At 34.0% G+C, this 22323-nt stretch overlaps 1 protein-coding gene across 1 annotated transcript; it reads right to left on the bottom strand.

Moving 5' to 3' along the window:
• Positions 1-13441: 13441 nt before the first annotated feature.
• On the bottom strand, positions 13442-18301 carry LOC112772081 (organic cation/carnitine transporter 4). Its single transcript, XM_025816963.2, has 2 exons — positions 17631-18301; positions 13442-14799 (listed from the first exon to the last, which is right to left on the bottom strand). The coding sequence occupies exons 1-2, from the start codon at positions 18040-18042 to the stop codon at positions 13610-13612; spliced, it is 1602 nt and encodes a 533-aa protein (XP_025672748.1). The 5' UTR covers positions 18043-18301; the 3' UTR covers positions 13442-13609.
• Between the last annotated feature and the right edge of the window lie 4022 nt (positions 18302-22323).

The following is a 22323-nucleotide window of genomic DNA, read 5'->3' as shown; positions in this document are numbered from 1 at the left end:
TAATAGTTTAAGAGGAGTATCTTGTTCATGCAATCATGACTTTAATATGGCTAAAGTTCACTGTATGGAAGTAGAATTATAAGAGAATAAAGCAATAATTTCCTTATTACAAGTTCAAGTGACATATTTTATTAATCATTGTATGGGTGGAAAAGTGCCACATGACTTTCCTACAGCTACAAATAATGGGGTAAATATTATACTTTGTTCTTTTTTCCTGAATCTTTCATTGTGAATGGTTTAGTAAAACAATGATTTAGTTATTATTGGTCATTATCCTTATTTGTTCAGATGGTTTATGCCTATTAATGTTAGACTTAAATTATATAATGGTCTTTGTTTTTATTCTAACGTATTTTTATTTATTTTTAATCCTAGGTTGCAGACTCACCAATGGAGACAAGGCCACCTTCTACTATTCCATGACTTGATTATAGAGTTTTATGATTGAATTGACCGAAGACTTTTGTTATCAAAGTGACTGTTTATTTTAGGCTTTTAGCATAGTTAAATAATAGAAGCAAAACTCTTTTCTAATTCAATTTTAGGATTGCATTATTTGAATTTACTTTGATATGTAAATAGTTGTTAAACACTGGTTGTGTTTGATTTATGATTATGTAAGACTTATTAAATATATATTATATTTTGAAATACAATGTTCATATTATTTTGGTACCTTTTTTCTATTTTATTTTGAGTTGTAGATTTTAATATTATAGTAGTAATTTTTTTATTAGGATCGAAGCAATTAGAAAGTAGTTTATATATAAGTTTGTTTTTTTTTTAAATATGTTGCAGGTATCGCAGCGGTTTAAAACCGCCACGAATATCATATCAGACGCCCCTCAAAGCTCATTTTGTGGCGGTTTTAAACCGCCTCAAATTGTCCAACGGTCATTTCCAATACGTTTTTTTGCAACGGTTACCAAACCGCTGCCATACACCTGTTCGGCTGTTCTGCCTGATTCGAGAACATAGTGGCGGTTTCAAACCGCTACCATTTGCCGAGTGACTCTCGCCGGCGGTTATTCCAGCAGTTCTTCAAAATCGCCGCCGCTGCTGTGCCAACGGTTGACCTGGGCGCGCTTTGTTCACTGCCAGAAACCGAAAATAGCGGCGATTATAACCACCGCCACACCCCCAAATAACCGCTGCCGCTTTACTATTTTGTTGTAGTGATGGTTGAACCCCGAAAAGGATCCAGTGGTTCCCGATATACCTATGCTCGACGCTCCACCACCATCCCTTGTAGCGGAGCTATGATTCGATGGGCCATGGGTTCCCGAAAGCTCTAGTTCTGCACCTTCAACAGAGTATAGCTCAGAGACGTGGATTGATCAGATGATGGCGGATCTGTACTCTAGTTCTTTTGAGACCGGAAAAGCGGACTCCACAGAGAATGCGAGCAGCAGCAATATCACAAGCACGTCAGAGTGATTCCCTTGCTTCAACATATTGTGATAACAGTTTCCAAATATCCAGTATCACTAACAGCAGTAGTAGTAGTCTTAATAGTAATGGTCCTTGCTCTCGCATTTGATAGTCTTTTAGAGGTCTAACTCTTTTTATTTATTTAATAAGTAGATCGGGTCCCATACTAGAGTGAATCTTGTGAGCCAGGGACTACAACCATTAAAAAGAAGTATATAATTAAGTATGAACTTGGATTTTGTGATGAATTAAGCCTGCGGGCGTTTCATGTATGATATGATTATCCTATGCTATACTTTTCCGTTTCTTGTATTAACTGCTTAACTTACAATTATTCCAATATGCATGACTAGATACACGATTCTTGACTAGCGCTACAGGCTCATATGTATACACTTAGGTAGCGTTTGTTTTGAGGTATTGAGACAGAGACTGAGAGACTGAAACTCAATATCGTATTTGTTAGTTCAGAGACTGGTACTAAAATTTTTATCTCTATCTCTAAAATTTTAGTATTTCAGTACCTCAAAAAAGTAGGGACACAGAGGACTGAAATTTTTAGAGATGGAGACTGAAACTTTAATAACATTTTTTACCTAAAATACTTTCATTTCAATTAATTAATTCCAATTTTACCCTTTGTGCAAATTAAATTAGAGTTTCATTCTTGTTTCAATTCCTGTCTCCCATTTTGCACCAAACAGAATACTGAGATTTATTTCAATCCCTGTCTCTTAGTCTCTGTCTCTCAGTCTCAGTCTTTCTGTCTCTGTCTCTCCACCAAACGCTACCTTAATATATGGTCTAGAGTCTCTAAAGTCAACTAAATAGTAGCGCCTAGCTGCTAGCCTTGCTCATGACAGGCTAGAAATTAGGACATTACATGAAACAGATTGTTTGAACGTTCTGCACCTTTTGCATGACTCTGGTGGTAGTTACACGTCTGAAGTTGTTGATTTAATTCACAAAATTCAGGAACTTTTATCAAGATTTTGGTATGTTCAAATCGATTGAATAACTAGAGAAGCAATAAAGTGACGAATTAAATGGCTAGATATGAAACAAAAAATAATTCCAATCATATCATTTGGTCAGAGTCTAGTGATATTTTCCAATAAATTATCAGTTCTGATTTAAAATAGATGTTTGCTTTGATCTTCTCTTTTGTTTAAACATCATAAAACAAAATTTAGAACACAAAACGATTTTATTTCTCTTATTTTCTATCAAACGCTGAATAATAAGAAAAACTCAAATTTTGCTTTCTCTTTTCTTAGGAGAGGCTTTTTTTGTTTTGGGGGGGGGTATACAGCACTCACATAAACTCTATTAATAATTTATTTATTGTCTCTAGTAAGACTTGAACCAAAATACAACATTTAGGCTTTTTTTTTTTGGGGGGGGGGTATACAGCACTCACATAAACTCTATTAATAATTTATTTATTGTCTCTAGTAAGACTTGAACCAAAATACAACATTTTAAAAGACATGATCATGAATCATTAAGTTAAAGCCTTAGCTGTGGAGAGGCCATTTAAGTCATGAATGGAACGGTACTAATAGAGAATGTGAAGTTCATTTGGTCGTGTACGTCTAAAATGGACTACGCAAGTGATTCAACAAATTTAATATATTGTAATCAACCTGAATATACTACACGAAATCTAAATTTAATAATTATAGAGTAAATATCCAACTTGATCCTTGTCCAATTTCACGAAAAACAAAGCGATCTCTGTCCAAAAAAAAAGGGACACTTCGATCCTCAACTTTTTTATTTTGGGACAATACAATTCTTCTGTTAAAAAATCCATTAAATAATAACAAAAATTAATTTTGTGGGAATTTTATTTATATTTTGTGGGGTTTTAAACCTCCACAAACTATTAATAAGTTTGTTTTTGAAAAATTCTTTTATCAATGGTGGTTAAGTGAAGAAAAACCATTGATGAAAATGATGTCGCAAAAAAAAGTAATTGTAGTACCTTTTAAAGGAAAAAAATAACATCGAATAAGAAATGAAAGAAGAGAACTTTATTGTTGATAATATTGGTATTGGTAATGATGATGGTAGAGGAGATAATGATGATGATAAAGTATAGTTACACAATAAAAATAATAGAGGTAGGAGTGATAATAATGAGGATGAAAAATATAGTGGTAGTAATTGATTATATTGTTGAAAAGATTTTTGTGAGGATTTAAAATCCCTGCAAAATACAAATAAAACTCCACAAAATTAAATTTTGTTATTATTTAACAATTTTTTTAACAGAGAGATTGTATTGTCCCAAAATAAAAAGGTTGAAGATCAAAATATCCCTTTTTTTTTTATAGGGATCGCTTTGTCCTTCATAAAAATAGACAAAGACCGAATTGGGTCTTTAATCATAATTGTATCCAAATAGACTGTTGTATTTTCTCAATTTTCAGTTGCGTCTATAACACCCTAAGTTATATCCTATCTTTGAGGGTCTTTAAATAAGATGGCACACTCGATAGAGAAAGAGACTGAACTTAATCGTTACGCAAGGAAGGGAGGAAGTACGTGTGAAGAGGAAAACAGGTAGTACTAAAACGATGATAAATATGAAATAATAAACTTATCCATGAGTACGGTTCAAAATAAAATGCTTAGAGGTAATTAAACAAAGAAAAGAAACTAATACGTCCTAACTAATTTCGTTGGAGAGGCTCCCATACTTGTGTCCTATCCTATCCTTGGTCAGGACCCTTCAGTTATTCACGTATCGAGGTATCAGTGATTTTTCTCCAACACCTTTTCACGCAGTGAAGATCTGGTTCCGTTGTGTGGGATGAACTAGGACTCGATGGGCAGCTGGGATTCTCCTTCCACGAACTCTCGACCTAAGTAGATAGTTTGGAGCACGGTAGTAGTGGTCGTAACTATCCACGCGTGGTTCGAGGGTCATACTCAGAAGTCACCTTTGGGGGGCACTGCATTGTCTCTATCTGCTGTGCCATGTTCCTCTGGAGACAGTATGGAAAAAGAAAAAGGGATGAGAACCTAACGTCTCAGTAGGAGTGCTGTGCAACACCTCCATATCTATCTCCAGCTCACGTGCGGGATTTTAAAAGAAAGTCGTACGATATGGCATGTAATATGAACCTCTTGTAAAGCGTAAAACATATAGGTAAAAAGGAAAGAACATAGAAAGAGAATAGAAGGATAACATCTTAAGTAACATCAACATAATCATAAATATATCTTAAAAAAACATAATCAATCTTTTCATTCATGCTTTCTCCTTTCTTAACTTATAAATTTTATGGAAGGTATTGAGCTCAAACCGGTATAAAAGGCGGGAGTCCCCTTCCCTAACCGAAGGTTCTTATCCCAAACGTTTTGGCGATCACCTTCCCTTACCGAAGGTTCATCTCGATCGATCACCTTCCCTTACCGAAGGATCATATCGATATCTTGTATTTGGGGGTCACCTTCCCTTACCGAAGGATCATTCCCTCAGTTTAATTTACAATTAGGTTTTGTTTAACCATACACGAGAGGAAAATCATATAAGAAGAGATCATGCAAGAAAAGGGACAATTATGATGATAAAGGGATATATGAAAAACATGAGACTCTGGCATGTGTATGAATTTTCTAATTAAAAGATTTTGGTAGTATAATAGCATGGATTGAAAGATGTCATATCAAAGTACAAGAAATAGGGTATTTTAAATAATTGCACAAAGTATTAAAGAAGTTATGTATTCTCGATCCTAAGGGAATAATATAATGGTGCAAATGATCATATACATAATAAGAATAGGGTATATTAAATATTTGAATAACATATTGAGAAAGCATGTACTCTTGACTTTAAAGGAGTATTAATAACATAATGATATAAGAGGTCACATAGATGCACATAATAGAATAGGATATATTAAACATTTGAATAAAATATTGAAAAAAACATGTACTCTTGATTTTAAATGAGTAATAATAATATAATGATATAAGAGATCACATATATGGATATAATAGAATATGGTATGTTGAACAAGACATTATAAGAAGGCATGTACTCTCGGCCCTAAGGGAATATTAATAATATAATAATATAAGAGAGCACATAATAAAATGGCGTATATTAAATAGCTGAATAAGCATTTTAAGAAGGCATGTACTCTCGACCATAAGGGAATATTAACAATATAATCATATGAAAGAGCACAAAAATGGGTATAGTAAATAATTGAATGAACATCATAAGGAGACATGTACTAATGATTTAAGAAGACATGAATAACATAATGGACAGACATGATCAACATGGATAAAGGATGAGTGAAAAATAATTAATACCATGATAACATTCGTGAATGGAAGAAAATAAAAATGGAACATAACACATGCCAAGCATTAAAAAAAACATAATGCCCTACTCTTTTTTTTTCTAACGCTTCTTTGAGCTTGCCTCTTGTATTTGCACACAGAATATATTTTGTAGAGAGAGAAGGGAGAGGTTTTGGTATTTTAGAGAAGTGATTTTCTACCTATAGGTGCACCCCTATTTATATACATTTGGAGATAGGGTGGTTGGGATAATTTTAATTTCAAACCGAGGGTGGTTACTAGATTCCTATCCATAAATTTAAAATTCTAAGCCTATCTCCTAACTGATTTTCAAATTTCAAATTTAATTTTGTTTCTAGAAGGGTGATTGTTACATTATCACCCCCATAAAAAAAAGAATTTGTCCCCAAATTCTACATCCTAATTCGGTCGATAAAGGTCATTAGTAGGATGCATAGTGATTTGGACATGGGTTAGCTAATCTTACTAGTAGCGGAGAGAGATATGAACAAAAGAGAAGCACCAGTATCATCTAGGATGGTTAAAGGATTCCATTAATTGTGCATTTACCCTCGATTCGATCTTCTGACTCGTGGACTTCCTCGCTGCTGAGGGCAAAGACTCGCCCTCGACGCTGTGGTGGATTGGCAGGGAGTGGGAGAACTGCTGGGCATTCCCTGGCGATATGCCCCGGCTGAAAACACCAAAAACAGACATTTTGTCCGGCAAGGCACCTACCCCTATGTTGCTTCCCACATGAAGCACACTCCTTGAGTTCGGTGGTCTTTGGTGAGGCATCAGTGGGAGGTTCCTGGCGATCCGTGCCCTGTTGAGGTTGCCTTTTTGTAGGTTTCTCAAGAAAAGCCTTCTTCTGCGGCGGCTGCTGAGATGATTCTTGATTCAGTTGCCTTTTCTTGAAAGCCTCGCTTCTTTCCGACGCTAGTTTTTTGGTGCATTCATCGACACCTAGCACTTGCTAACGAGGGAGGAGAACTCCCGGATTTCCCGTGGGGCTATAGCGGTTAGGACTTTTGCCCTGAGCCCTCCTTGATACTTCATACACTTTCACTTTTCATCTGGATTAGCCTTATACATGGCGGAAAATTTGCAGAGTCTCTCGAACTTCTCTGTGTACTCTGCAATACTCATCCTATCTTGCCTCAGCTGAAGAAACTCCATCTCCTTGGACTCTCGAACAGAAAGGAAAAAGTACTTCTTGTAGAAAGCTTCTTTGAAGGTGGCCCAACTGATATTTGTTCCCGCATCCTCCAACAACCGTCTTGCTCCATCCCACCAGAACTCGGCATCAGCTTTGAGCATGAAGGTAGCGTAGCTCACTTGCTGCTCCTCAGTGCACGGAAAAATTGTGAATACCTTTTCCATTTCAGTCAGCCATTCTTCTGCCATATCAGGGTCGAGGGCTCCACGGAACTCAGACGGACCAATCTTCTTGAAGTCAGCAAAAGTTGTACGGGTCTATCCCACCTCCAGCCTGGGAATATTGGGATCCTTGTCCCCAGTGGAAAGTTGTTGGGCCATCAGAGTGGTGGCTTGGGCATGCTCCTTCATTGCCTTGGCCATCTTCTTCATGTACTTTGCTAGGTTTGATGAGCTCGAGCTCGAACCACGTGGGCGTCCACGCTTGCCATAGGTCCCCTGTTTATGGATAACCATAGGAAGAAGTTTTATTAGCCATATCTCCTGAGACAGAATCCCTAGGATCGACTTTGCTCTGATACCATTAATGTAACACCCTAAGTTATATCCTATCTTTGAGGATCTTTAAATAAGATGGCACACTCGATAGAGAAAGAGACTGAACTTAATCGTTACGCAAGGAAGGGAGGAAGTACGTGTGAAGAGGAAAACAAGTAGTACTAAAACGATGACAAATATGAAATAATAAACTTATCCATGAGTACGGTTCAAAATAAAATGCTTAGAGGTAATTAAACAAAGAAAAGAAACTAATACGTCCTAACTAATTTCGTTGGAGAGGCTCCCATACTTGTGTCCTATCCTATCCTTGGTCAGGACCCTTCAGTTATTCACGTATCGAGGTATCAGTGGTTTTCCTCCAACACCTTTTCGCGCAGTGAAGATCTGGTTCCGTTGTGTGGGATGAACTAGGACTTGATGGGCAGCTGGGATTCTCCTTCCACGAACTCTCGACCTAAGTAGATAGTTTGGAGCACGGTAGTAGTGGTCGTAACTACCCACGCGTGCTTTGAGGGGTCATACTCAGAAGTTACCTTCGGGGGGCACTGCGTCGTCTCTATCCGCTGTGCCATGTTCCTCTGGAGACCGTATGGGAAAAGAAAAAGGGGATGAGAACCTAACGTCTCAGTAGGAGTGCTGTGCAACACCTCCATATCTATCTCCAGTCCACGTGCGGGATTTTAAAAGAAAGTCGTACGATATGGCATGTAATATGAACCTCTTGTAAAGCGTAAAACATATAGGTAAAAAGGAAAGAACATAGAAAGAGAATAAAAGGATAACATCTTAAGTAACATCAACATAATCATAAATATATCTTAAAAAAATATAATCAAACTTTTCATTCATGCTTTCTCCTTTCTTAACTTATAAATTTTATGGAAGGTATTGAGCTCAAACCGGTATAAAAGGTGGGAGTCCCCTTCCCTTACCGAAAGTTCTTATCCCAAACGTTTTGGCGATCACCTTCCCGTACCGAAGGTTCATCTCGATCGATCACCTTCCCTTACCGAAGGATCATATCGATATCTTGTCTTTGGGGGTCACATTCCCTTACCGAAGGATCATTCCCTCAGTTTAATTTACAATTAGGTTTTGTTTAACCATACACGAGAGGAAAATCATATAAGAAGAGATCATGCAAGAAAAGGGACAATTATGATGATAAAGGGATATATGAAAAACATGAGACTCTGGCATGTGTATAAATTTTCTAATTAAAAGATTTTGGTAGTATAATAGCATGGATTGAAAGGTGGCATATCAAAGTACAGGAAATAGGGTATTTTAAATAATTGCACAAAGTATTAAAGAAGTTATGTATTCTCGATCCTAAGGGAATAATATAATAGTGCAAACGATCATATAAGAACAGGGTATATTAAATATTTGAACATATTGAGAAAGTATGTACTCTTAACTTTAAAGGAGTATTAATAACATAATGATATAAGAGGTCACATAGATGCACATAATAGAATAGGATATATTAAATATTTGAATAAAATATTGAAAAAAGCATGTACTCTTGATTTTAAATGAGTAATAATAATATAATGATATAAGAGATCACATATATGGATATAATAGAATATGGTATGTTGAACAAGACATTATAAGAAGGCATGTACTCTCGGCCCTAAGGGAATATTAATAATATAATAATATAAGAGAGCACATAATAAAATGGCGTATATTAAATAGCTGAATAAGCATTTTAAGAAGGCATGTACTCTCGACCATAAGGGAATATTAACAATATAATCATATGAAAGAGCACAAAAATGGGTATAGTAAATAATTGAATGAACATCATAAGGAGACATGTACTAATGATTTAAGAAGACATGAATAACATAATGGACAGACATGATCAACATGGATAAAGGATGAGTGAAAAATAATTAATACCATGATAACATTCGTGAATGGAAGAAAATAAAAATGGAACATAACACATGCCAAGCATTAAAAAAAACATAATGCCCTACTCTTTTTTTTTCTAACGCTTCTTTGAGCTTGCCTCTTGTATTTGCACACAGAATATATTTTGTAGAGAGAGAAGGGAGAGGTTTTGGTATTTTAGAGAAGTGATTTTCTACCTATAGGTGCACCCCTATTTATATACATTTGGAGATAGGGTGGTTGGGATAATTTTAATTTCAAACCGGAAGTGGTTACTAGATTCCTATCCATAAATTTAAAATTCTAAGCCTATCTCGTAACTGATTTTCAAATTTCAAATTTAATTTTGTTTCTAGAAGAGTGGTTGTTACAGCGTCCGTTGATTGGAGTATAAGAATTAATTGAGCTCATTATCTCTATGTCAAACTTGCATAAAGTTTTTATATTTTATATGATAATTGCTAGTTAGTTTGCTACACTATTATATATTTAAGATATTCTTATTATTGTGTACAGTATATATATATATATATATATATATATATATATATATATATATATATATATATATATATATATATATATATATATATATATAAAATAAAAATTTTAAAAACAATAAAAATTAATTTAAATCAGTCTAAAGTTATTTTATTTTTATTAATTATCATAAAAATAAATACATAATATTAAATAGAATAATATTAAAAAATTAATTTATTTTTTTCAATTTCAATCAATTTTTTAAAATTATTTTATTATTTTTAAATTTAAAATTCTTAATTAAAAACAAATTTTAAAATTAATTAATATTAACTAACTAAAAATTAATTTTATATATATTTTATTAAATATAATAAATAATATATAATTATAAATATTATATTTATAAAATTATATATATTAAATTGAATTAAATAATTTTAAATTATTATCTCTCTAGTATTATTATCTGTTCGATGTCATTTATAATTACACATCAACCCGCTGCTAAAGAGAAGAATCCAAAGCTAGAGATCAGTTGTTGTATGGTTGGGATCAAATGAGCAATAATGCTACGTAAAAAATTGTTAATAATATATATAATTGGTAATAGATGTTAGAGTTACAGATAATTACTTACTTTAATTAGGTTGGGTTTTACAGGTGGCTCCTTAATTGGTCCGAGACTTTAAATTAGGGTTAAGTACTGAAATCGTCCCTAAGGTCTGGGGTGAAAATCAAAATCGTCCCCGACCTTTTTTTGTTATTAAAATCATCCTCAACGTTACAAAATGTTATAAAATCGTCCTTTTTCACTTCAATTTTATTTTTTTTTACCATATTACCCTTTATTATTAATAAAAATAATTAAAAATAATATTAAAAAATTAAAACAACTCCCCTCCCCTCCCACCTCCCCCCTCCCTCACTCCCTCCCGCCTCCCCCTTCCATCACCCTCTCGTACTCCCCCTCCCTCACCCTCCCGTACTCCCTCAGCCCACTCCCCCCACCACCCCCCATCCCCTCCCTCACTCCCTCACCCTCCCCCTCCCTCAGCCCACTCCTTCACCTCCCACCCCTCAAACCTCACCCCTCCTGCCTCCCGTAACCCGTAACCCCTTTAGCCCACTGCCCACACCACCCCCCTCCCACCCCTCCCCCCTCCCTTAACTCCCTCCCGCCTCCCCCCTCCATCACCCTCCCGTACTCCCCTCCCCTCCCCTCCCACCCCTTCCCCCTCCCCCCTCCCCCCTCACTCCCTCCCGCCTCCCCCTCCCTCACCCTCCCGTACTCCCTCACCACCCACCCCTCAAACCTCACCCCTCCCGCCTCCCGTAACCCGTAACCCGTTTAGCCCACTCCCTCAGCCCTCACCCCTCATCTCTCACCCATCCACCCAATCACCCCACAAAACAAATTAACAGCAAATCAGAAGCAGAAGAACAATAATTATCAATTATGTATATGTTCTTCAAAAATTAAAAAAAGAAAAAACAAAAATAGGAAGAATGAAGGGTGGCGGCGGGTTGGGACGCAGGGGCGGCGGCGGCGGCGGGTTGGGACGCAGGGGTCGTGCGGGTTGGACGCACAGGCGGCGGCGGCGGGTTGGACGCAGGGGCGGCGGCAGTGGGGTGAGGGGGTGAGGGAGTGAGGGAGTGGGATTTGATGAAGAGAGTGAGGGAGTGAGGGAGGGGGTTTGGGGTGGAGGGAGAGACGAAGAAATCTGGGTGTAGGTGGGGGTTGGATTTTATTTTTTTTAATATTATTTTTATTAATAGTTAAGGGTAATTTGGTCCAAAAAAATAGAAAAAGACGATTTTATAACGTTTTGTAACGTTGAGGATGATTTTAATAACAAAAAAAGGTCGGGGACGATTTTGATTTTCACGCCAGACCTTAAGGACGATTTCAGTACTTAACCCTTTAAATTATCATGGGAAATGCTAGGAGCTAGTAACTTTTAGGATTTATAGTCATCAAATAGTCATCAATGAAACTTTTAATAGTGTAAAATTAGTGTGAGATTTCATCCAATAGCTCACTCTTCTTTGATGGTTACATGCTGGTTAAAATTTGATAAAACTTTTCCAATTATCAAATTGAGTATGCGTGCATCATCAAACTACGCAAAACAATTAATCTTAATAATTGCGACATAACAGCTGCTAAGCCATTTTAATTTCTCGTTCTTCTTCCAATGATTAATTTCATGAATAATTCTATAATAAAAAGGTCTTTGTGTGAAAAAAATAAAAAGAGGTGTGTATAATCTATTTTAAAATATTAATAAAAAAATACATTTTTTTAAAAAATATTTAATTATTTATAAAAGTAAATTTTCATCCATTCATCATTTTTTTCTTTTCACCATAACATACACCTAATTTCATTTGTTCCTTTCTGGTCTCCAACTGCAGCAGGTAACAACAGTCTCAAATTACTTTGAGAAAACCTGCAATAATTGGTAACAATAATATTGAAAAAAGTGATGCATGATTAGGATTCATTTTTAAATGCTTCTTATTAAATAAAAATGCTACATTTTTTATTAATTAAATAAATTTTAATTTTTATTTATTATATTTTATATCAATTGTTTAGATTTAGAGTCTAAAATTTAAAATTTAAAATTTAAAATTTAAGATTTACGGTTCAAAATTTTATGATTTAGAGTTTAAACTCAAAATTTAATATTTAAGTTTTATGCTTTAGAGTTTAAAGGAGGGCAAATATTTTACTTTTTCGAAAATACATTAGCGTTTACCCATAATTAGTGAAGTTGAAAAGTTAGCAATTTAGTATTGAAGAGAGAATCGTGGTGTGGAACTAACTCTAGAGTTTCTCCTTTTTTTTTTTTTTTTGGGATCTGGAACTAACTCTAAAGTCGATTATTTTCTAACTAGTAACCACTGAAAAATAACAATAAAAAGTGTTGGCCATTCTCTATTATTATTTGGGTTTTTCTATTATTTTCCCCCAAGGACTGAGAATGTTTTTCTTCCAGTTTTTGTTGGGTCAGTATGAATTTGTTTTGTTCAGTGGAAATTGTCTGGGCCTTAAGAACGCTGATTGTATTTATTCAATGGCAATATCTCATGGATTGGGCTTTAACAATGCTGGCTGACGATATACAACAGAGAGAGTTTTAGTATATGTTAATGTGAGTCCGTGGGTGAGTCTCTATGACAAAATAATAAAAAAGAGAAAATAGAGACTTCAAATATGTTCTGTAATGTTATTTTTAAATTAGTCAGAAACTTATACAGCTATTGATCAAGAACAATATATGTCTGTGACTTCTAACATGACAAACACATCCCTTAATTCAATAAGGAAAACATGTCAAACCAATTTTTTTCGCCCTAAAACAAAACTAATAAAACTTTTTTCAGGTATTATCGAAAAAAAAAAATAATCAGATAAAGATTCAGTAAAAAATACACCATTTTTAATTAAATTGAGTTGGTTTAATAATTAATATATTAATTTAGTTAAATAAATATAAAATTTGAATTCCATTTTATATATACAATAATTTATTATCCAATAATAAATTCTTAAATAATTCTCAAATTTATATACAAATTTTTTTTCACTTTATTTTAGTCAGTTACAAATATCTAAAATTAAAAATTTAGAATTATTCGATAACCTTAGACTCTACCAAAATTTGATTACTAGAAAACAATATCAATAGAGATGATGTTAATTAATGTTAGTAAACTAATAATTTCAAAAACATCAAACAAGCCCAGCTTCCAATCCAGAGAATGTATCATATAAGGGCTGATTCAAAGTTTCCGGCAAATAAAATGCAAACATGCCACCCACTATTCCACACACAGCAAACACCGCGAACGGCAGCCAACCGCCCAAAACCACCACCACCGGCGACAATATTGCCCCCATTTGCACCGCCTGCGTGGCGCACCCAAGTGCTGCGTTCCTGACCACCGTAGGGAACAACTCCGCCGTGTAAATAAACAATAAATTATAAGTTCCGGCCATCCCAAATATCCCCAAAATACCACACACCATTCTAATTAACTTCCACACTCCAACATTACCCATTAAACTACCTAACAAACAAAACAAACCGCTGAACCACATTGTCCCTATTGCCAACGGCTTCCTCCCAAACTTGTCCAACAAAATCGCCGTTATCCCAAACGCCGGCATCTCTGCCACTGCATTCAACGCCACGTTCATGTAAAGGTTGGTATCAAGATTTACCACGTTCAAGCTCAGACCATAGTACACAACAGAGCAAAAGAAGTTGATTGCCACCATTAGAATCAACCTTATTCTAGTGACTGGAGAGCGAAGGACGTCAACAATAGAACCACCAACTGCATCTTTGTTTTCCAAAGACTTGTTGTTGTTGTTCTTATAGGTCAAGGTTAGTGCTTCCGTTTTTGCTTCTGCTTGTACTTCGGTTTCTTCGTCAAGTGCAAGAAGAACACCACTAGGGAGGTGCTTTCCATTGGTAGAAGCAATATTGGACATGATCTTCATGGCTTCGGTTACTCTTCCACGAACGAGGTACCATCTTGGAGACTCTGAGAGAAAAGGGATGACGAGGAAGACGAAGAGAATGGAGGGGATGGAGGACGCAATGTAAAGCGCACGCCATGTTTGGAAGATGTAGGCAACGGCGGAGAGGATTGCAATGCCGATGGAGAAAAAGTAGAAAGTGGACATTCCGGCGATACCACGTTTTGTTGGGCCAATTGGCTCGGTGGCAAGGACAAATGCGCATAGGCCAACACCGCCGGTGCTGAAGCCGGTGAGGAGGCGGAAAATGACGTAGATCCAATAATTTGGCGAGAATGCTGTGAGACAACCAAAAATGGCATTTAAGGCACAAACAACCATCAGTGAACCTTTTCTTCCAAGAAAAGAATCTGAGAGGTGACCAAATATTCCAGCACCTGCGAATACAAAATTCTTTACATCATTTCATTTCATATATTTAATATATTTAATTAAATTATTCATAATTTTGAATCCTTTGTATAAATTCTTTAATTATTTAATATCATGAGCAAGTAGAGCCAAACCTCTAAGAAAAATAAATAAAATTGTATTTACAGTTATTTTTATAAATTGCTAGTCAATAAATATTCAATTCAACTAGAAACTAAACAAGAGTAAAAGAAACACCACTTATTATTTTAATTTTTTGCTTTTTTCGACTCTCAATTTAATACGAAAACTATACCTGAGCCTTCACTTTAAGCACTAAAGAGTTTATAGGGGAGCAACATTATACTCAAAAGTACATCTTTTGTCCCTATTATCATTATTAATATCTCTCAAAAAAATTCCTCTAACTTGGATAACGCGTGGCCTTTTATTGAAGTTTGTTGTGTTTTAGTTTTATTTATTTATGAGGAATAATGAATGGCTATGAGGCAGAAAAAATTGAAATTTTATTTAAAATTAAAAAAATAAATTAAATATATAAAATTAAAATTTTAATAAAATTTAAATTATTAAATTATTAAATCTAATACAAATTTTATAAAATTTTTAATCGTTTTATTTAAAATTATAATATTAAAAAATTTTAAAAATTAAATCAAAATCCTAGCTACCATATATCATCTGTCGCAAACTCGCACAAGTTGGTGTTGACGAAACCAACGCATAAATAATTTAAAAGGGAAAAACAAAATAATGGCTCCGCTAGGTTACTAATAGTATATTTGTTAACTTTTATCAACTCTTATTTATAATTGTGTTTTATGAAAGTATATTTGTTAACTTTTATCAACTCTTATTTATAATTGTGTTTTATGAAAGTGTGTTTGTAGATGTGTCTAATAAAAATATCTTTTTATAGCTGTGTTTAATAGAAGTATCTTTATAGATATATTTTTTGGATGTGTCTCTTTATATATGTATTTAAAATATATTAATTATTAGACACATCCACGAACACACTTCTATAAAACACAATTATAAATAAGAGTTAATAGAAGTTGACAGATAATATATTAGTACCCTATTCTTTTCCTAAAAATAAAAAGGGGTTATCATCCACTTGGGTCTGTTTAATATTCAACGTGAAACACCACCGAAACGACAAACTAAAAGCAATTTTATACATTGTAACAGTCAAATAAATTTACTCAGAAAACGACAAACACAAAAAAGCCTGTTGGTGTCTCGGGCCAAGCCCCCATTTAAGACTTTTCTGTTTCAAAGTTAGCACGCCATGTTCATGTTGTGATCCTTTACCTCGTCACCAGTAAATTAGTCAGTAATAAATTACTATTTTGTGTAGTCTTTATCTTTGTTTTCCAGAATATAATGTGCCCTCATGCCTATCCAGAGGTTCATACTTTCATCGTCTCCATTCTTTCGAGAAAGAGTTTGCATTTATCTATTTTTTCAAACTATTATCATTTTTAAATTATATCATTGTAATTATTTTTGCAAAAGAATATCATCCCCCAAAGTAATTCTCAAGTCTCAACGCATATATGGCTTCTTTCAAAGGTCAAAACCCACATAGAGAAATAATAATATGATAATTGTTATAGTACCTAAAATTTCGTATTTAATTTATAGAAAAAGTTAAAAATTAATATGTAATTTAAATGATACAAAAATAAATAATTTTTAAATATTTGATATTTATTTTAAATAAAAATTTGACAAATTCAACACTAAAATACTTCGGCACTAAAAAACTGGACTAATAATATATATTGTTAATGAAATTTCTTCAATTATGATTGTGTTTAAGTTATTATTTCTCTCGCAGTTTGTTATCTAAACAAGAAGTGTGATTGTTATCTATGATTCTATGTAATTCTCAATAGAAAAACTGCGTGCGCTATTGATTTATACAAGTACAAAATATTAACTACTATGTATGATACTATGATGTATCAAATACCATTTATAGAATTAAAATCATCATCCAATTAATTAATTGCAATAACCACATTCCTTGCTATAATTTCCCATTTCCCCAATTAACAAATATCCTGATCTTATCCGAAGCACGGAAGTTCAACATAAATAAATAGTTCTCTCGCTTAAAATTCAACATAAACAGCTGTCTTAACTACAACTGGAACCTTAATAATAATAATAAAGATTTTGTTATAGTGTGTTTTAAGGATATAAGTTAAATATATTATAAAAATTTTAATATTATTTATTATTTTCTATGTATTAAAAATATAAAAAAATATTTTTATAATAAATAATATTAAAATATTTTTTTATAATATATTTAATCTATATCTTTAGGGTATACGATGACGAAATCCAATATCCTAATAATAATAATAATAGACCTGTTATATACGAAGAGGCGAAGAGCTATACTTCCTAACGACCAATAACTCTCATCGCTCCCTCATTAATTTATTTCTACCCAACTGTCAGCGAATTTTATTTTATCTTAATAATTTATACTGATACATTCAGTTCATATTACTGTTTCATTAAATTACTATGATTTAAATTAAAATTTTAACAAATAATTATTCAGATACTTATCAAAAAGTTAGAAATTAAATCATTATTTTTTACATATTATTATATAACAAACTTAATTGTACATATATTATCGCATCATTTCTATTTTTGAGATTATAAAATTGAAAAATATATAGGTGGAGCGTATTTATATTTAATGTGTTTTTTAAAATTTTTGAATGATGAATCTAGAAAATAGCAGTTAAAAGTATCTTACCAGAACCATGAATTAAGGAAAAAAAAAGTAAAAGTGAAAATAACTAACCAATCATACATCCGGCAAAGAATAAGGACTGGACGAGCCCAACTTTAAATTTGTCGCCGCAAACAAGTCCCCACTCTGACACGGTGGCGCCGCCGCGTCCACCAATCCACTCCCAGTCATCCGGCCGGATTTCGCAGGTGCTCCCAACCACTCCGCAGGCAGCGGAGGTGGTGGCGGTACATCGCCACTCCGGCTCACGGTCGGCGAAGATCATGACCATGGTGTGGAAGGCCTCCAGCGCCCACGCGAGGCTTGTGAAGATGAAGTGTCTCAACTGCCACTTTCCGAACTCGCCGCAATACTTTCGAAGCATCTCGTCGATGCAAAGCTTCTCCGTCTCCGCCTCCTTTGCTGCCACCGCCACCAGCGGCATACGGAGCTCGTCGGAGTCCGAGAACGGTGTCGTTGGCATTTCAGATCCCTTTTTTCTTGTGTTGTCTGATTCTTTCTTCTTTTTCTCTGTTTATTCTTTGGTGATACACTCTGTTTCTGAGAGAGAACGGGAGAGAGAGTGGCTGGCTTATTTATAGTCTCAATCTTGTTCACTGAGATGGATGGCTAGGTTGAGACTTGAGACTTAGCTTGAGAATATTCCTAGAATTGTTTTTTTCGTTTTGGGTTTTATTTAAATTTTGTTTCTTTCTTTTTATCAATTCGTTACATGTATTTTCTGTTTTTTAAATCTTATTTTATTTGGGGAAAGAATTATCCTTGAAAGAGAAATCAACAAATTTTTAAGTTAGTTAATATTAATTAATTTTAAAATTTAAATTTATAATTAAGAATTTTAATTTAAAATTTAAAATAATTTTTAAAAAATTTAGTATTAACTGAAAATATTAATTTTTTAATATTATTCTTTTTATGATAGACTGATAGTCCTAGTTAAAAATTAATAGTTTTTATTTGGATTTATTTAATGATTATGTTTACAGAACATATCAAATTATCAACATAAGTCAAGATTGTTAATTAGAAATTTGTATTAAAAATACAAAATAATAATTTTAACATGCACTTTAGTTAAATTATCCTTATTATTATAATTTCTTGCTTTGTTCTATGTATTTTTTTAATTTTTTTATTTAAGTCGCTTTATTTTAAGAATTTTTTTTAGTTATTTAATTTGTTCCTAACAAAAGAGCAATTTTAAAATTTGCAATGCCAGATTGGCTAATTTAATATAAAAAATTCTGAAAAATCAGACATGGAGTTAGAAGCACAACTAAAGAGACGTTGTTGGAGCCTGAATAGGCGAATAGCCGAATAGGTGATCTCTTCATCACATGTTAGTCTTTCTTAAACACAGTTTCTAATATGGATCGGATATCAAGTTTATTTTTCTTTGTTTCCTAGCTGATTTTGTTAGTACTGCTCTTCCTTGAATAATTTCAATTCAGTCGTTTCTTTTTCGGGCATTTATATCCCCGTTATTTATCAAAAAATATATTAAAGGTTTAATTAATGATAAAGTATAATAAAATAATATATTTATGTACGAAATATAATAATATATTTTCATTTTATACTTGAAGTGATTTTCTATATAAAAAGATATATTCCACTTATTAAACCGATTTACCATTGATCAATTCACTTGCAATTGAATTGGCTGATCTAATTCATCAATTCTCTACTTGATATTCTATGGATTGTTACTAACTGAGTTTAAATTTTATGTATTTCTTATTTGGACTTATAATTTAATAGTTTACTTCTGACCATTTATTTAAGCTTGGAATATGGAATTTATGTTCAACTCCTGTTGTTAAATCTTTTCTGAATATTTTTTTTGGTTGACCTTTTCCAAATAATTAGGAGCAATTTTTGGTTCCAACCTTTCTTTAGCAAAATCTTCTTTGACAATAACTAAACTTAGATACATGCATGATTCTATCAATTTAAATGTTTGAATACACAAATAATTTTGACCAAAATATTAGGTAATGGTCTATATACAGTGTGATTAGTCAATTTTGAGCAGACAAACGACAATGATTTGAAACAAAACATGTATGACAAAAACATAATGGAGTAGCAGTTATTGGTCCCAATTCCAAGACCTAAGTACTAATTTTTGCTAGGATTACTTACTTACTTATCTTGGAATCAAAGTGTGATTAATAATCAAACTGATTGATTTTTACCAGTGTGATTAAAAACCTTAACACCTAGCAGGTTTTAAATTTTTATTTGCTGGCAAAAAGTGAGGATATGATTGAAGAACCTGGTGGATGAGAGTGGATAGATGAGGTTCACTTCATCATATCGAACATGGGTATGTGGTGGTAATAACGTTGTGTCATGTGTGTGACAGGGAATAACTATTATGATGGACGCGTGTGCTTGGAATTTAGTGGGAATCTGTGATGTTGGTCTGTTCAAGGTTTTTGGCCGAGAAAATAGATTTGGATTTATAACTATAAAAAATAAAATTGTATCATAATTTATAGAGGAATATTTTTTGGAATAAAATAAAAAATTTTACAAAAAATTATTCTTGAATTATATTTCAGAATCTATTTTTTTGGAATTATTGTTTCTAGCCAACTTTAAATTCTTAGGTTTTTTTCTATTGAAAAACATTATTCTTATTACATTTTTTTTTCAAAGACAAATTTATTCATTTTATTAACTTAAGAAATGAGTACAATATCTAAGCCAAAAGATAAAAAAAGTGGGATTAACCCAATGCACGTCACCGTGCTATATAGCTTTCTCAAGTAAAGAAAAAATAACAATCCCTATAAAAGAAATAGAGTCAGTGATACTCTCTGTGTGCTATGTAAAAAGGAAATAGAGTCGGTGGAGCATTTGTTTCTCCTCTGTGAGTACACATGGCAGGTGTGGTGCAAGTGGTTGAGTTCTTTTGGGGAGGTTTGGTCTATGCCTGGGACCATAAGGGAACTATTTGAGAGGTGGACTGGTAGGCATAAGCGGAAACAAGAGCAGAAGAAGTGGTTGCCGGGGTTCTTTGCAGTTATTTGGAACGTGTGGATGGAACGCAATGCTAGGATTTTTCAGAATCAGGAAACAGGTGTGGACTTTGTAACAAGAAAGACATTGCTGAGCTACAACGAATGGACTGAGAGGGAAGCTGTTGGTGGTTGATGGTGATTCCGAAAGCTATAGGAATTTATGTTTTACATGATGTTCTTATGTTTATTTTGTTGCTCCACATTAGTGTGTTGAGCTTATTTTGATTCAAAAAAAAAACAATCCCTATAAAAGAAAATAAGGTTGAATAGGGGTTGCTTAATCAGATAGACAAGAAGAAAAGTGTTTCGCCAACTGAGCTACTTCTATTGAGGTCTTGCTATATGCTCAAATATGAATTTATTGCGAGACTTTCATATCCACCAACAGTAGATATTCAATTTTTTCAGCTTCACATTCTCCATCATCAGGTGTTAGAAGTGTTTTTTTGTCTTTCCAACAAAAATAGAATTGTTCTTTGTCTTCCTTTATTATGAATCCATTGAAAGGGCTTCTGACCCAAATTTTTTGTACTCTGATGCAGAGAAATAGGCAGTGCATGATAGTCTCCTCCTCTCCATGGCAGAAAGGACATTGTGGAGTTGTTGTTGCAGCTCGTCGATAGAGGTTTGCCATGACCGAAAGACTCTCTAGCAGGGCACGCCAGAGGAAGAATAGAACTTTTGGGGGTAATTTCAATTTCCAGAACTCTTTCCATACTTCTTTTCTTGCAACCAATTCTAGAATGAACTTGATTGGTGGGTGATTAAAGTGGTATGCAACTCGATATCCCGAGGAGACTTCAAACTAACCAGACTTGTGAAAGAGCCAGTGAGCTTTATCCTCTCCCTCCCCATTTTGAGTTGATAATATCCTTTGTGATATTTGGGTTGAAAAAATATCTTTCACTAATTGTTGGTTCCATTTTCTGTTTGGGCTCATCAATTGACTGACTGTTGCCAGCGTATGCACTGGGGTGATGGTGCTCAACAGTTCTGGGGCTGCAACCGTAGATCTGAATAGATGCTGATGTTTGTGCCAAAGCCAACTTTTCAAAGGAGTCCCTTCTCAACGATCTTCCTTCTTTCCAAGACACTTCTCCAGCCCCGAGAAGGTAAGTTTTCTATCTCTGCTTTTATTATGTCAGTATACCTGAAGTATTTTCCTTTGAGCATTCTAACTAATAGGGAATTAGGCTTCGTTATAATTCTCCAACATTGCTTTTCAAGTAAGGCTAGGTTTTGGGTTCTTAGGTCTTTGAACCCTAACACCCAATCTGACTTAAGCCTTGATAGTTTCTCCTAGCTTACCCAAGATATCCTCCTTTCAGTGCCTCTCTGTCCCCACCAGAATTGCGTTAAGATACTGTGAATTTCTTGAATCAACGTATCAGGTAGTTTAAAGTATGATAAGGTATATATTGGAATAGCTTCTCTCACCGCTTTTATCAGAACATCTCGACCTCCTGCTGAGAGAAGTTTCCTCTTCCATCCTTCCACTTTTTTCCTAACTTTATCTTTAATTATGCCAAAGGTTGCTTTCTTTGATCTCTGGATGAGAGAGGGTAAGCCTAGGTATTTGTCTTGTGCTCCCACATGTGTAATGTCCATCCTGTCCGCTAACAAAAGTCTCATATTTTGAGAAGTATTGTTGCTGAAAAATACTGCGGACTTGGTCAAATTCACCTTTTGCCCACTATACCATTCATAAGCATATA

The sequence above is a fragment of the Arachis hypogaea genome, chromosome 18 (assembly GCF_003086295.3).
Source record: "Arachis hypogaea cultivar Tifrunner chromosome 18, arahy.Tifrunner.gnm2.J5K5, whole genome shotgun sequence".
Classification (NCBI taxonomy): Eukaryota; Viridiplantae; Streptophyta; class Magnoliopsida; order Fabales; family Fabaceae; genus Arachis; species Arachis hypogaea.
The sequence above is the reverse complement of the archived record's forward strand: the minus strand, read 5'-3'. Positions and strand labels throughout refer to the sequence as shown.

Coding starts and splice junctions, on each gene's coding strand:
- LOC112772081 (XM_025816963.2), bottom strand. CDS start 18,042: ATGCCAACGACACCGTTCTCGGACTCCGACGAGCTCCGTATGCCGCTG. Junction 14,800..17,630: donor CTTTGCCGGATGTATGATTG/GTTAGTTATTTT, acceptor TTGTATTCGCAG/GTGCTGGAATATTTGGTCAC.